The sequence below is a fragment of the Bactrocera latifrons genome, unplaced genomic scaffold (assembly GCF_001853355.1).
Source record: "Bactrocera latifrons isolate USDA-ARS-PBARC rearing strain unplaced genomic scaffold, ASM185335v1 scaffold_21, whole genome shotgun sequence".
Classification (NCBI taxonomy): domain Eukaryota; kingdom Metazoa; phylum Arthropoda; class Insecta; order Diptera; family Tephritidae; genus Bactrocera; species Bactrocera latifrons.
This window is the reverse complement of record NW_017535630.1, coordinates 2,087,050-2,100,819: the sequence shown is the minus strand read 5'-3', so window position 1 is coordinate 2,100,819 and position 13,770 is coordinate 2,087,050. Positions and strand designations below refer to the sequence as shown.

The 13,770-nt window shown below is 35.7% G+C and overlaps 1 protein-coding gene across 11 annotated transcripts in view; it reads right to left on the bottom strand.

Moving 5' to 3' along the window:
* The window catches only part of LOC108968336 (translational regulator orb2-like), a 75,260-nt gene that overhangs the window by 25,789 nt on the left and 35,701 nt on the right, over positions 1–13,770 (bottom strand). For 2 of the 11 annotated variants that reach the window (XM_018932314.1, XM_018932316.1), the window contains exon 5: positions 2,117–4,538. The exons of the other annotated variants lie outside the window; for them this stretch is intronic. In XM_018932314.1, the coding sequence (XP_018787859.1) occupies positions 3,101–4,538 (1,438 nt within the window). In that variant the 3' untranslated portion in view covers positions 2,117–3,100. Of the gene's footprint in view, positions 1–2,116; positions 4,539–13,770 lie in introns of those variants that run through there. 11 annotated transcript variants of the gene reach the window in all.

The window sequence follows — 13,770 nt, the reverse complement described above, 5'->3', positions numbered from 1 at the left end:
TAGAAAAAACAATACTTAGAAACTCTTAATTAAAAAAGGTATTAAAACTATCATAAAATTCCACCACGCATATTTTACTAAACTAAAATATTTATATTATAAAATGTTTAATAGGTAAAAAGTGACAAGGGTATTTGTCTACCAATTAATTGCACTATTTTGGTGGTATGATGCATTTTTCTTGCTAGAAAAAATGTATTACTGAGGTATTTGAAATTAACTTGATCATGCGCAGATGATCGCTCAACAGCTGGCAATGCTAAATGAAGCAAATTATGAGCTAAACTTGTGGGAATTGGTTATTTTAAATATTTTAATGACAGCTTAGAGTCCATAAAGGCATTAAAAATATTAGTATAACAGATTTTTGGTACGAAATGATTTTTTCGGTTTGCATACAATTTAAGTTTGGTTTTAAAAGCAGTTCTGCCTGCTTTTTACCTATTTTTTTAAGAAAAAAAATATTTTTAAATACATAAATGAGTGCTAGCACATATTTTGATAAGTTTTGGTTCAATACTTTTTTTTAATTTTCAAAAACTATATTTTAAATAATCACTTTTTGTCAACTGCGCTATTTTATTAAAAAATTGTTTATTTTCTGTTTTTTTGCCTCACTGAATTACAAAAAATAATTTTAAAAAAATGAATGCTGGTATAAATATCGTTTAAATTTTGTTTGGGAAATATTTTTTTTTATCAACTTTTTTTTTTTTGTCTCATTAAAAAATTATTTTACGTCGACTATGATATTTCATTGAAAAATTATTATTTTTCAGTTTTTTTTTTGCCTTAAACAGTTGTTTTTATAAACAAATGACCACTGGCTCAAATTTTCGTTCAATATTTTTTTTTTTGCAAGCAAAATGTTTATAAATATATTTTTCGTCTCATAAAAAAATTATTATTTTTTTCTATTTTTATGCCTTTCACAAACTCACATTTACTTCATAAAGCATTTGGCGCTGGAGTGCCTCGATATTATGAACATTGCTCTTTTTTTGATTTTTGTTGTTGTCTCTTTTTTTTGGCATTCAATTGGCTTCTCTACACGCTACGAGGTTTCTCTAACTGCGAGGATTCATTATCACTACAAATATTTACTAGTTACAAATAAAGAATAATTAGCGTTTGGCATTACTTTCAACGCCATAACATTTTTCGTACAAGGTGCACTAATTAATTTTTTTTTTTTTTTTTTTTTTTGTTAATTTGCGTACACGCGTTTGATGTTTGCACAATTAAATCATAAAAAACATTAAAACTGTTTATGCGAAAAATTAAGACTAAATTAAATTACATTAATTTACATAGCATGTGAACATAACGATATGCAAGGTATTTGTTTCGTGGTTAGCATAAAAAAAATAATAAAAAAAAAAATTATAATAAACAATAGTTCAACTAATATTAGTTATATAATTAGTGTAATTATATGTATGTTTAAAAATACAACAAAAAATACTGCGCTGGTTTTTGAAACCATTATTTGTTTACTAACAAATTTCCGACAATGCGAAAGAAGAAGCTCCACATATAGTAATTAATATGCATGTTTTACAAAAATTAATAAAAACGGTTTATTTAACAAAAAAATAGTAAAAATTACTAAAGAATTATTAAAAACTACTCAAAAAAAAAAAATATGGATTTTTTTATTAAAATTGTAACAAAAATTATTAAAATTGTAACAAAAATTATTAAAAATTACTCAAAATTATTAAAAACTAGTCAAAAAAACGTATGCAAATTTTATTAAAACCCGAACAATTCATACAATGTTACAAGCGCCTAAGAGTATGCACGAAATCATTTGTAGATTATAAATATGCTATACCGTTATTCGCGTGCTGAAAGCATTGCCATAAACTGACATAAAACACAATTGAAACTGAACGCGTTCGCTGCTATGCACCTCTCAGTCGTGCTGTCAATCTGTTTGTGTATATACTATATGCGTGTCTGTGTCTGTGTATGTGTATTTTCTTACTTCGTTTATGGGTGGGTGTGGCATACGCCAACAACCGACATATGTATTTCATTTATAGCATAATAAACTGTACGAACTGTAGCTGTAGAAACTTGTCTATCGAATACTTGCTTGCTGTGTCTACGATTTTTAAATGTTTTGTAAAAATGCCTCTTTTATAGTATTAGATATTCTTGCAACACGAAACTGTAGGTTAATATGTATGCGTGTGAGCGTTTTTCTGTATTTCAGCGCATACATTTTAGTTTTACTTGCTATAATCTAGTGTCTTAGGTTCATAATAATTTTTTGGGAGCAATCAGTAGTAGTTGATTTTATTATGGTAAGTAAGAAAACGCTATAAAATGGTATAAGTATTATTTTTCTTAGCGCTACAGCATATGCTACGGCTTTATACGAGCTTTTTCGAGCTTTCACACGTCTTGCTTAGGCCTCATAACTTTTTTACATACAATTTTTGCTGTCATAACTCGTATAACTGTTTTAGTTGTATGCATATGTAAGTAGGTTTATGTGTAATAAAAATGTTTCTAAAATTTCCTGCTCATATTGCCTACATTTACGCTTTAGTAATGATAAAATTTCTTATACCAGTTAGTTTTCAAACCGTTTTTGCATTTTTCTAAGAGTTTTTCGCTTGATTTTTGATAACTGCTACGAATACAAGTTTCTGTTTTTGCATTTTTGTAGTTGTGTGTGTGTGTTCATTTCAATGAATGTGTGTGTGTATTTTTTATGTAAGTTAAGTAAGAAATTCTAATACATGCAATTTGCTGCTGGGTTTATAGAAAATATTACATTCAAGTGCATTGAAATCCTGCTTGCTTTCGCTTACTCCTTTGCTCTCTCTCTCGCTCTCTTTTTGCGATCAAAGCTTCACAACAAGCCTTGTGTGTCCTCGTGCTGCTGCAATTTCTTTAATTTTCAAACGCTTTGCTTCATATACTCCATACTTCACCAAACTGCTGACATCCGTTGAACGTTTTACTCCGACCGCCGCGCCACTCCTCCTTGCCATTCCATTTGCCGCGCGTCTTGAAGCGACGCGCATCCGCCATCAGCCGTCGATAGCTTTCGCTCGGCTGTTCGCTGGCCTTATTAGCGCCGCCGTTAACACCAGCGGAATGGCACCGCCCTCGGCCGATCGGCGCCTTCTTTGACTAGAGGTTTATGATATTCACGGCCCGGGCGCGCATGTATGACACCCCAGCAATTCTCGCAATAATATTGTAGACACGTGACATTGGCGCAGAAGAACGGTGCAAATTTGCCGCCGCAACGTTGACCCTCGCACTCGTCACACATCTGATCGTCCAGCACGTACGGTTTCACCTCGACACGCTTATCGATATCGCCATGTTGTAGTTGTACGAAACGCGCCGATATGGCGGCAATGTAACTCTGTTGATTGGCGAATGCAACGCGCCCAGCACCTTTCGGATATTTCAACTCCGGATCTGTGTCGATGCCGGCATAACAAACACCACCATACAGACGATCCATGATCATAGCCAATTCGAACGCCTTTAAAGGACGCGGTACACCGCCGACAAAGACGGTTTTACGCGGATCTAATGACATGGTGGCGTCGAGCACATAGTCGGCATCGGCTAGGCGCCAAGGTCGTATCTGTACCGGTTTGTCTTTGATGGTTGGCGAGGAAACGCACAGGTAGAGCTTGTCATCGTCGGTAATGCACGAATCAATCAGCTGCTGTACACTATTCTCATCCTGGAAGAGCAGAAATGCGTAACCCTTGGGCGGGAAATAGGACTTTGACTCGGCCTTATGTGGCCAATCGACGACCAGCGGTCCGAAACGTCGAAACGATGTGGTGATCTCATCCTCATCGATATCGGGCGGCAAACCGCCAACGAAAACTTTACGTGAATAGCGTGCCGTATGTTCGGACCCTTGTGAGTGTGGTGACGCGCGCGATGGTGAATTCAATTTCATATTGCCATCCAAGTAGGCGCCAGCACCGTTGCCGCTGGCAATGGCCACAGCGTCGGCCTCGCTCAGGTGATGTTCGCTTAACTTCTGATTGCGCATGCGTTCGGCCAACACAGCGGCAGCGGCGACATTATTATCACCGCCGGCACCCACAGCGCCCATATTGCGCATTATATCATTTAAACAGTGATCGATTGGACGCATGTCCAGTCCATTGCCGACAAGACGGTCGGGTGTGAAGCCGGCGCCTAGGTAGGGCGCATCACCGCCACCGGTAGCGCCAGCGCTCTGACTACCGCTATTACCCACCGACAGTGTAGGTATGTGTGACTGTGCGGCATTCATGTCCAACGAGTAGCCGGGTGTGGGCGAGGTGCCGCCCTTAGTCGGGAATGATATGCTGCGTCGGTATTTGTTAGGTGAAATGCCCGCATTGGAATTTGGCGAAATGCCACCGCTGCCGCCAGCTTGCGATCCGTTATAAGGTGAGCCGCCGCCACCGCCACCGCCGCCGCCTCCGGGCGAGTTAGGACTGTTGCCATCATGTGGCGGACAGGGATGATTCGGTGATAGCTGTTGCTTGTTGGGCAGTCCACTGCGGAGGATAGAGATGTGAGACGATGTAGCAATGAATTTGGTTGATAAAATGTAAAAGTTGCAACAAATGCTTGGTATGTACTGGTACTGGTTATGTGGTGGGGTGGTGGTGGTGTTTTGGTTGAGGTAATGGTGATATTTTGTGAGGTGAACTACTTTCGAAATTCATTACTATTTCGTTTTTTTATTGATAAAAAATAGGTTGACTAGCTTACTAGAAAAACGCAATTCAAGGGGAGTCTAATAAGTATTATAAATTAATTGTAATGTAAGAAAATATTTATGAAAATATATTTTAACTTCTTAAAATATTGAATTTATTATTTTCCATATATTCGTCCATAACTTCTAGTGCAAGTTGAAATACTAGCCTTGATTAATACTGATCATGCACTCGAGGTTAGTTAAGGACTATAAACGGGAATGTGTTACTTCACGATAAGACTAGTGTAGGTGCCCAATCTCAGAGAATTTGTAAAGCTGATGCAAGCAAGAAAAGGACGTCACATGACCTTTGCGAGCACTGGTCACCTGCTAACACTTTCGCCCCACAAGATTCTCGTTTCGGTTTGAACAGAATGGTTGTGGAAAAAATGATGAGGTGTAATCTCGACATTTTTCTCCTCAATGCCTTCTTATTCTTAATTGACGTACACATCTGAGGATGGAGTCATGTGGAGAAGTGGAATTTCCATCTGAAAGTCGCTGCTGAATCACAACAAAATCGACCAATTTCTGAAGGTGCTGTAACTTACAGCTAATGTCAAGCGAAAACGTTCGTGGAAACACAATCAGCCGACGCAGACGATAATCAGTCAAGAAGGTTTTACTATGTGTTTGGTGTTTTTGGCAGGAAATCATTTACTACGGTCAGAAACCTTACGGCCAAACTCTTAATTCGAATACGTATTGTCAAATATTTTATTGTCTAAAGGAAACGATGAGTGAGGCGCGGCGAACTTTGGCCAATAGGAGAGGAATTCTATTGCATCAGGACAATGACAAGCCACTCATAGCGATAGTAACATGCCAAAAGCCACCGGAGCTTCGTTGCTAGTTTCTTATGTAGCTAACTTACAATCCGGTATTGATCCCAAGTAATTACTACCCTCAAAAAAAAAAAGAAGTGTGAAAACCGACTGTTCCAGTTTTTTACAAATAAATACGAGGGTTATTATAAGGGTAGCATATTGAAATTGGATTCATAACTACAATAAGTTATGGGAAAATTTCGTCTAAATAGGATCGTTTTCGATCGAATCGAAATGCTCACCCTTTATAATTAAAATACATAATTTAAAACTTTGTAAAATAATCTTCATCGTTCAATCTTGCAATTCATTGCTCAATCACACACTTATTAGTATACTCACTTGAATTGCATTCTACATAAAATATAGTAAATCTACTTAAGCATTAAGTTTATAATCGAAAATCATGATACAATAATACATTTTCGATATTAACCCGCTTCCGCCCAGCGTTACAAATATGCAACGATGGTGGTGGTTGCTGCCACTCAATATAGGATCTGAGCAACGGCATTACAATAACAAAAAATTTTATGCATGTCAAGATGATAATTTGACAGGAAATTGACATTCCTGACGCTCGCTCTCGCTCTTTCTTTATATATCGCTTATGTATATGTGTATTGATATTTTACTGACTGCTTTTGTAATATTGTTGTTGTTATTGTTAATATTATACAATTTCAAAGCATTAAGCATTACATATGTGTTACACTGGGCGTTCGCAGTTCCTTCATTTAACATTTATAACATTTTATATTATACATATGTAGGCATGTATACATATATGTATTAGGGTGTCCGTTGTTTATCAAATAGCTAACTGGAATTTCAGTTTTGGCTCTAATCAGAAGCATATAACATAAACAAGTTCTTTATTTTTTAATTTAAACCGCGCATAAATCATTTAATTTTATTGATTTTAATAATTTATACCCAAAGCAAATTAACCTACAAATTCGATCATATGATATTTAAAAACAAAATTGTCCGCGCTACAAAAAAGTTCTGAACAATTTTTTTCATTAAAACGTTCCTTTAGAAGTTATGCGCACTTAAAGTTATACATCAACGGACAGTGCATTCATTCAGTAGTACACCATGTCGTATGAGCAACGGAGAACACAAAGGCACTTGCATGAATGCTCAGTACATTGGATATATTACTTGAACTGCAAATAACTTTGAAAGAAGTGGTTTTATGGAAAAAACTATTAATACCTTTTTTGTAGACCGAAAAATTTTGTATCAGTATATTATACTTTCAAAGTTGTAGACCTACTTTTTTAATGCCAAATCTTCAAAAGAAAACCATGTTGTATACATGAGGAAATATAAAATCATTGAGGCACAGTTTAAATTGAAAATAAAGTGCTTCTTCACGATGTATGCTTCTTTTTAAGTGCAAAAACTCAAACTTCTACGCAAAAAAATATCAACTTGAGCAACAACGAAAACCCTACTATGCATACACTAACAAATTGGTTGTAGTTATTGTTGTAGTACAAATTGATTGACTGTTATTGGCATTCATGAGTGTGCTAGACGACTAATTTATTGTCCACCCAACACTTACGATTAATATTTCATCAAATATTGGTTTTGTTGTGATTTGTTGCTGGCGAATTGATTACAAGAGTACAACAAGTGCAACACATACACACAAAAACCCATTGGCATGTTAACATGTATTTACAAATGGACATTTAACAAATACATACAAATAGCTATGCCGCGCATAAAATATTCGTAGACTAAATAGAATGTTGTGTGCAGCTCCTTGGTGCGGCTAACGGATTGCGCAAGTTGAGCAAGCAGTGGCGGAGCAGCAGCAGAGGCACTTTAATCCCTACACGAAGTCCAACTAATCCTTGTAATGGCACATTTGTTCTGTTATTATAAACTGTGTATATTTGGCGAAAGCAAATTATGTTGTTTTTTGTCATTTACAGTTAGTAGCAAAATTTTCGTTTATTGGGTATCGATTTGGAGAGAAATGTTGCCGCAATTTGTTGCGCAACATGTTGCTGCAGATTTTTGTGTAGTTTTAGCGTTGAAAGGCGCTAGTTGTTATTTTCAGCTCACAAATGTTTTATTAATTACGTTATATTTTACTATAAACACTGTTATTTGCACAATATTTGTTTAGTTGTGATTTCCTCCACCGCAAAACTCTGTTTTTTTCGAATAGTTTCTTCACGAAAAGTGTAATATTTTTTGTTTTTCTACACAACATTGTCAATAAGTAGGAATTATTGCGTGTTTCATAGCGTATAAAGCATAGTACGTGTTACTTTTACAAAAAATATATATGCATGTAGGAAACAGCCCAGAATAACAGATTAGTAACGCCCAAACTTTAAATATCGATTGCAGCGAGGTCGATGCATTCGATTAATAAATTGCAAAGCTCAATTCAATAAGGTTTTTTCTTAAAATTACATATAATTATTTAAAAAAAATGAAAATATCAAAAATATTTTTTTAATATTACTTTTTTGGTTTTGCACTTGCAACGTTGAGCGGAAGGAGGGTTCTTAAAACATCTTTGACTTGTGTTGGCGGCTTTTTGGCATCAAATGTTGGCAGCTGTGGCTAATGCTGAAGGTAATTGCGTTTTTATTTTAATATTCAAATTTTTAAAACTTTAAAATAATAATAAACTGAAATATATTCAACTTTGAAAAAAAAAATATTTTTATATAAAATAATTTCCTATATATGTAATTATGAAATATTTTGTAATTGTTTATAAATTCTTATATCAATTATAATCTTAATAGACACCGTAAGTTTAAATAAAATACATCTAATATACATATGTTCCACCCAAATTCACACCAAAGGCAGAAAATTTATTAACAAGAACTACAGTTAATAGAGCGTTGCCTACATTTAGGATGATTTCAATTATATTTCAACGATAAGGTAGATAAGGATTGCATCTTAATAGGGTTATAACCACTTTTCAAAATCGATTTTGAAGACAATCGACCTTCGAACTCTTCAACTGATGAAAGTAATAAAAAAAGTGAAGAAAATATCTAGGCAAATCTTAAAGAAATGGGAAGAGAGAGCTCGGCACAACCACAACTAAAGTATCTGGTAGTAATAACAGACTCAAAACTAAATATAAGCATTAACTAGAAAACACTGCAGGTAAATCGAATACAAGTATAACCCCATTAAAATCCAGGGAATCGAATACGAGCGGATATAAAAGTTATCAGAGGGGTCTACAGGAGCCAAAAGAGAAGAGAGAGTCAAAATCTTAACAATACGGCAGCAGCGATGGCAAACCTCACTGAAAAAACGGTGGACCCACAGAGTGATACCGAACTGAGTAGCCATACATAGATGCTTTAGAAGCTAGCTGTACAGATTCCAGGACGACATTAGTCCAATTGTCCGACGCATTTGAAAAATGTGAGCATGTATTCTTTTATCGCCTTCGTTTTTTAAATATAAGGGAAAATTTAAAATTATACTCGGTGGCGGTTTTATGGTAGAAAATCTGACGACTCGCATGTGCAAAGCGGTAGCCGCAATCATGACAATACAGTATATTAGGCCAACCGTGCATTGGGGAGACATAAATGTCCTCATCCGCTTGCATCTCTCTTATTTCAGTAACAAAATATTTAAATTTTGTTTTATAGTTTTTCAATTTAAAATTCATATTTTTATAAAAAGACATAATATTTGCTACAAAACTTTATTACGAATTTTAAAGCAGCTACTTCATCTAAGCGACATTTAAATTAATCAACGCCGACAGATTTTCAATTTTCCAATCAATTAATGTTTAAATTGCCGTCTCTTCCACCCCCCACAAGTAGTTAAATGATGGCATCTTGAAAAAGAGATGATAATTCAATCTAAACGCTTTGCTCCTTTTACATTTTTGCCGCCAACAATTTGCTTATTTCACGCCGGGAAGGCGCTAAAAGTGAACTACAAGAATATTTTACGCGGGAGCTTAAATAAATTGCATTAATTTTGGGTAGCAGGGGTTAGATCTGGAATGTAGAGAGACTCTTCGTAAACTGATTAAAAATAAATAAGGACCAGGCGCTGAAAAGGAGAGAAAGAGTTGGGCGGAAGTTGGTGGAAAAATAAAGTGTGAAAAGAAGGGTTTTTGAATTTTGATAAATTTTATAAAGCGAGCAAAATAAACTTAATTTTTTTTATTAAACTTAAATATTAGAATGAAAGAATGAATTTAAGATTTAAAAGAAAATATAAAATACATATATTTCGAAAGTCGCCACAAAAGTTGGCATAACATTATCAAGCTACAATATATAAAAGTTTTTATTCAATTTAGCGTGCGCAGCTTGAGTATTGAAAGCATGCTTTTAGGAGTTCGAACAGCACTTCACCGCGCTCACAAGTGAACATAGCATAAAGGTAGGTGTGCAGGTATGTGTACATACCAGTATAGGGTATGTAATACTCACTGACTTGAAGCTATTGAATTGATGTTTCATTCACACTTCTATGCATTTGCATGTATGTATATTTGTTGTATGTGTAAGCAACACTCTTTTCATGCATTTAGCCATTGAACAGGAACGCTCGTCTGCAGTCAAGCTGTCTGCGTCTATATGAAATTTTAATTGCATGCTTTTAGATACAAGCAAACTTAAAAAAGACTTCGGCATATAAAGTATAAAACTGCAGATAAATACACGGGAGTTCCAGCCATTACTTACTACATTACTTTGTATACATACTTGTACTGCAAAGATGTGGCATGTTGCATTTTGAATTTACTGAAAGGGTGCAACATTTGTCTGAATTTATAACTTTGAAAATTATTAGACAAAGTTAAGCAAGAAAATTAAAGATTTTTATTAATTCACTCCCTTAATCTACTGGTTACGGATCTAAAATCAAAAAAAAAAAATCAAAAAAAAAAATCAAAAAAAAATAAAAATCAAAAAAAAAAAAAAAAAAAAAAAATTCTACAGGACCACACAAATGTAGAGACTCAATACAAATCCAGAGAAAAACATTTTCTCGAGGAGGCGATAACATAAGGACCGCACTACCGACTGAAGTATTAGTTCTATTGCAATGAGTCGGNAAATTATTAGACAAAGTTAAGCAAGAAAATTAAAGATTTTTATTAATTCACTCCCTTAATCTACTGGTTACGGATCTAAAATCAAAAAAAAAAAAAAAAAAAAAAAAAAAAAAAAAAAAAAAAAATAAAAAAAAAAAAAAAAAAAAAACATGAAGACCGGACTTCTCAAAGGTCGTATGTCAATACAAATCCAGAGAAAAACATTTTCTCGAGGAGGCGATAACATAAGGACCGCACTACCGACTGAAGTATTAGTTCTATTGCAATGAGTCGGTACTCCGCTGTTCTATTGCGCTTTAGTCTTGAATCTATAAGCCTCCATGAGCTTGGTAAACGCTGATCAACAACCGAAACTTGTGCGAAGGAAGGTCCCAATAACCTAAAGAGGGTGCTCAGAACTCTTTGCTTTTAGCAAGGCTCAGCCCGTTGTCATGAGTGGCGCAAAGTTTCATTAAAAACTTGCCTCAAGTGAGTCATCTATTCAATTTTGTTAATGACCATACATCGAAATAGTTAAAGAGTCAATACTTCAATATCGTAGTGTTGGCGTCAGAGAGATAGCAGAGAATCATAAAATATCTTATAGATCCCTCAACACATTTTGCTTCATGTTTTGGGTATGAACTTGTGACACGTCGGTTGATGCATTTACGTTCTCATACTTTTGTGATATCAGTCACTAAATATGTATATACAAGATCCAAGAACGTAGTGAATGACGTTACGAAAATGAACCGAAGACTTGTATGGAAAATAGTTCCGAAACGTTTAGAATGTTGAAAAAGGCTTTCGGTGATAATTGTTTGGTGCTAGCAAGTGTTTTGAAGTGGTACAAATTAGCCAAAGAGGCTCGAGAACGCGTTAACGACGAACCACGTTCAGAACAGCCATCAACATCAACTGATGATCAACTCGTCAATAAAATAAGGGCACCAATTCCATGACGATTACCAGTCAGTGATCCCACTACCTTCCTTGAAATATCGGAACGATTAGTGAAAACCATTTCGAAAGATCATTTGGACCTAAGAAAAGTGGAAAGTGGATTTTTTCGAAAAACGACGTCTCGTTAATGGTGTTAAGCAATGCTCTCCGACTACCAAGATGTCATGAAATGTATTATTACTGGCAAAGAGTCATGGAACAAGGTTTGCGACCACGAAACAGACGATTAATCGGCCGAATAACTCACCTTTGAGCTGAAGCTGAAAAAACACGTCAAAGCAGGTCCAAAATCAAAGTTATGTTGACAGTTTTCTTCGATTATCGAGGTGTGGTGCAATTCAAATTCCTTGCCACCGGCCAAACTGTCAACAATGAAAACTTTTTGAGTGTTATGCGTCGTTTGCGCAAAGCCATTCGTAAAACGAAGCCAAAATTATTCACAAAATGTTCAAAATTAACCCGCCCACCCTGTACAATGAAAATGCATTAATATGTATGTACATATGTATGTATATGCAATTTATGCGAGAATCAATAACCTCTCGAACTCGCTATGAGCACTTCTTCCGCATATGTTTCCTTTTACAAAGACTGCACCAACAACGATGGAGCGTAAACAACCGACAAGCGCATATGTGTGTGTAAATTATGTTAGCAAAAAACGAGCTAGTGCAATTTAGTGACTTTACAACTATGTATTCGAGCACATGTCGAACTGCACGGTTGCAATGTATAGAAATGCAGCAGACACAGAGCGCCACAAACAAAACTGCAACATAAAGAAGGTTAAAAAAGGAAGAAATGGAACAAAAGGTACACACAACAGAAGAAAAAACAATAAAAAACTATATAAATAAAAAAAAGAAAAAAATAAATAAAACTAAAAGAAAAAAATACAAAAAGTGTGAAGAAATACAAAAAAGTATAGAAGAAACACATAAATATGAAAAAGCATGAACAGAAGTAAGCATACGTTTAGGCGCAGGGGCGGAAAGGGGCTAGAAAATGCAAATACCAAGACAGAATAGGTCTACAGCAGCGCAATAGTGAAGTTTTGAAGTGTAGAAGCATTGGCGGGCGAAGTTTGTGCAAAGGCGACACACGTCAACTAGACTCAGGGGTTCGAACGTAGGCATAAAACAAGCCATATCCAGACGCTTTTTAATTTTTAAAACGAAAAGGTGCAAGTAAGCAGACGTTTTGTTCCACACGCCGACGATGAAAGAGTTGGGAGTAATGCACTAACAAAACCAATACAAACAAAAAACGACGAGAAAAATTAAAACAACAAAGTGGTTTGCAGTGATGGCAACGACAACACCAGCAAATAAGTAGTAACTACTAAAGTAATAGTGGGAATGTAGATACGGCGAGAAGGCAAGCAAGCGCTAACACTTTGCAACGGCAGGGGGTGGCAACAAAGGGTAGGCAGGCTACAGCCTAGACACGACTAAAGCTAAATTAAGTAGACACATAGACGCTGCTGCCAGCACAGAGACACTTGATAACAGCAGCGCGACAGTCAAAGTCATTAACAATGTAGATTGTTGTTAGTTTTTCGGGGCAAAGTGACAAGCCGTCGGCAAGCAACGCTGAGATACTTAATTGTATATATGTACTTTAGGAGTATGTATGTGTTTAAATGTGTGTGGTGTCTATATCTTATGCCTCGTTGCATGCACAGACATAAATTTGTATGCAAATGCAGTTGTGAGATCCACTTAATGGCAACAGCGTTGCAATTGCAATTCAAGCGCACGACTTGCCTGCCCGAGTGCAGCAAGAATGGATAGGTACTTGAGTGTGTAAAGTGTAGCGCGCGAGCACAGTACCGTTAAAAAGGGTGAAAAGGTAAACAAAGGGGGGAAAAACAAGAAAAAATGTTAGCTTTGACTGCACGGAAGCTATACCCCCTTCAAAAGTAAAAATTTTCCATACAAGAATTTGAATTTGTATGACAGCTATATGTTATAGTAGGTCGATATGAATAATTTGGTCGGAGATTTTAGCATTGCCTTGGATGATAACCTAAGACAAATTTCGTGAAGATATCTCATCAAATATAAACGTTTTTTTATATAAAGCCTTAAGTTTGATTGATCAGTTTGTATGACAGCTATGTGCTATAGTGGGCCGATCTGAACAAAACGTACTGAGATTGCAGC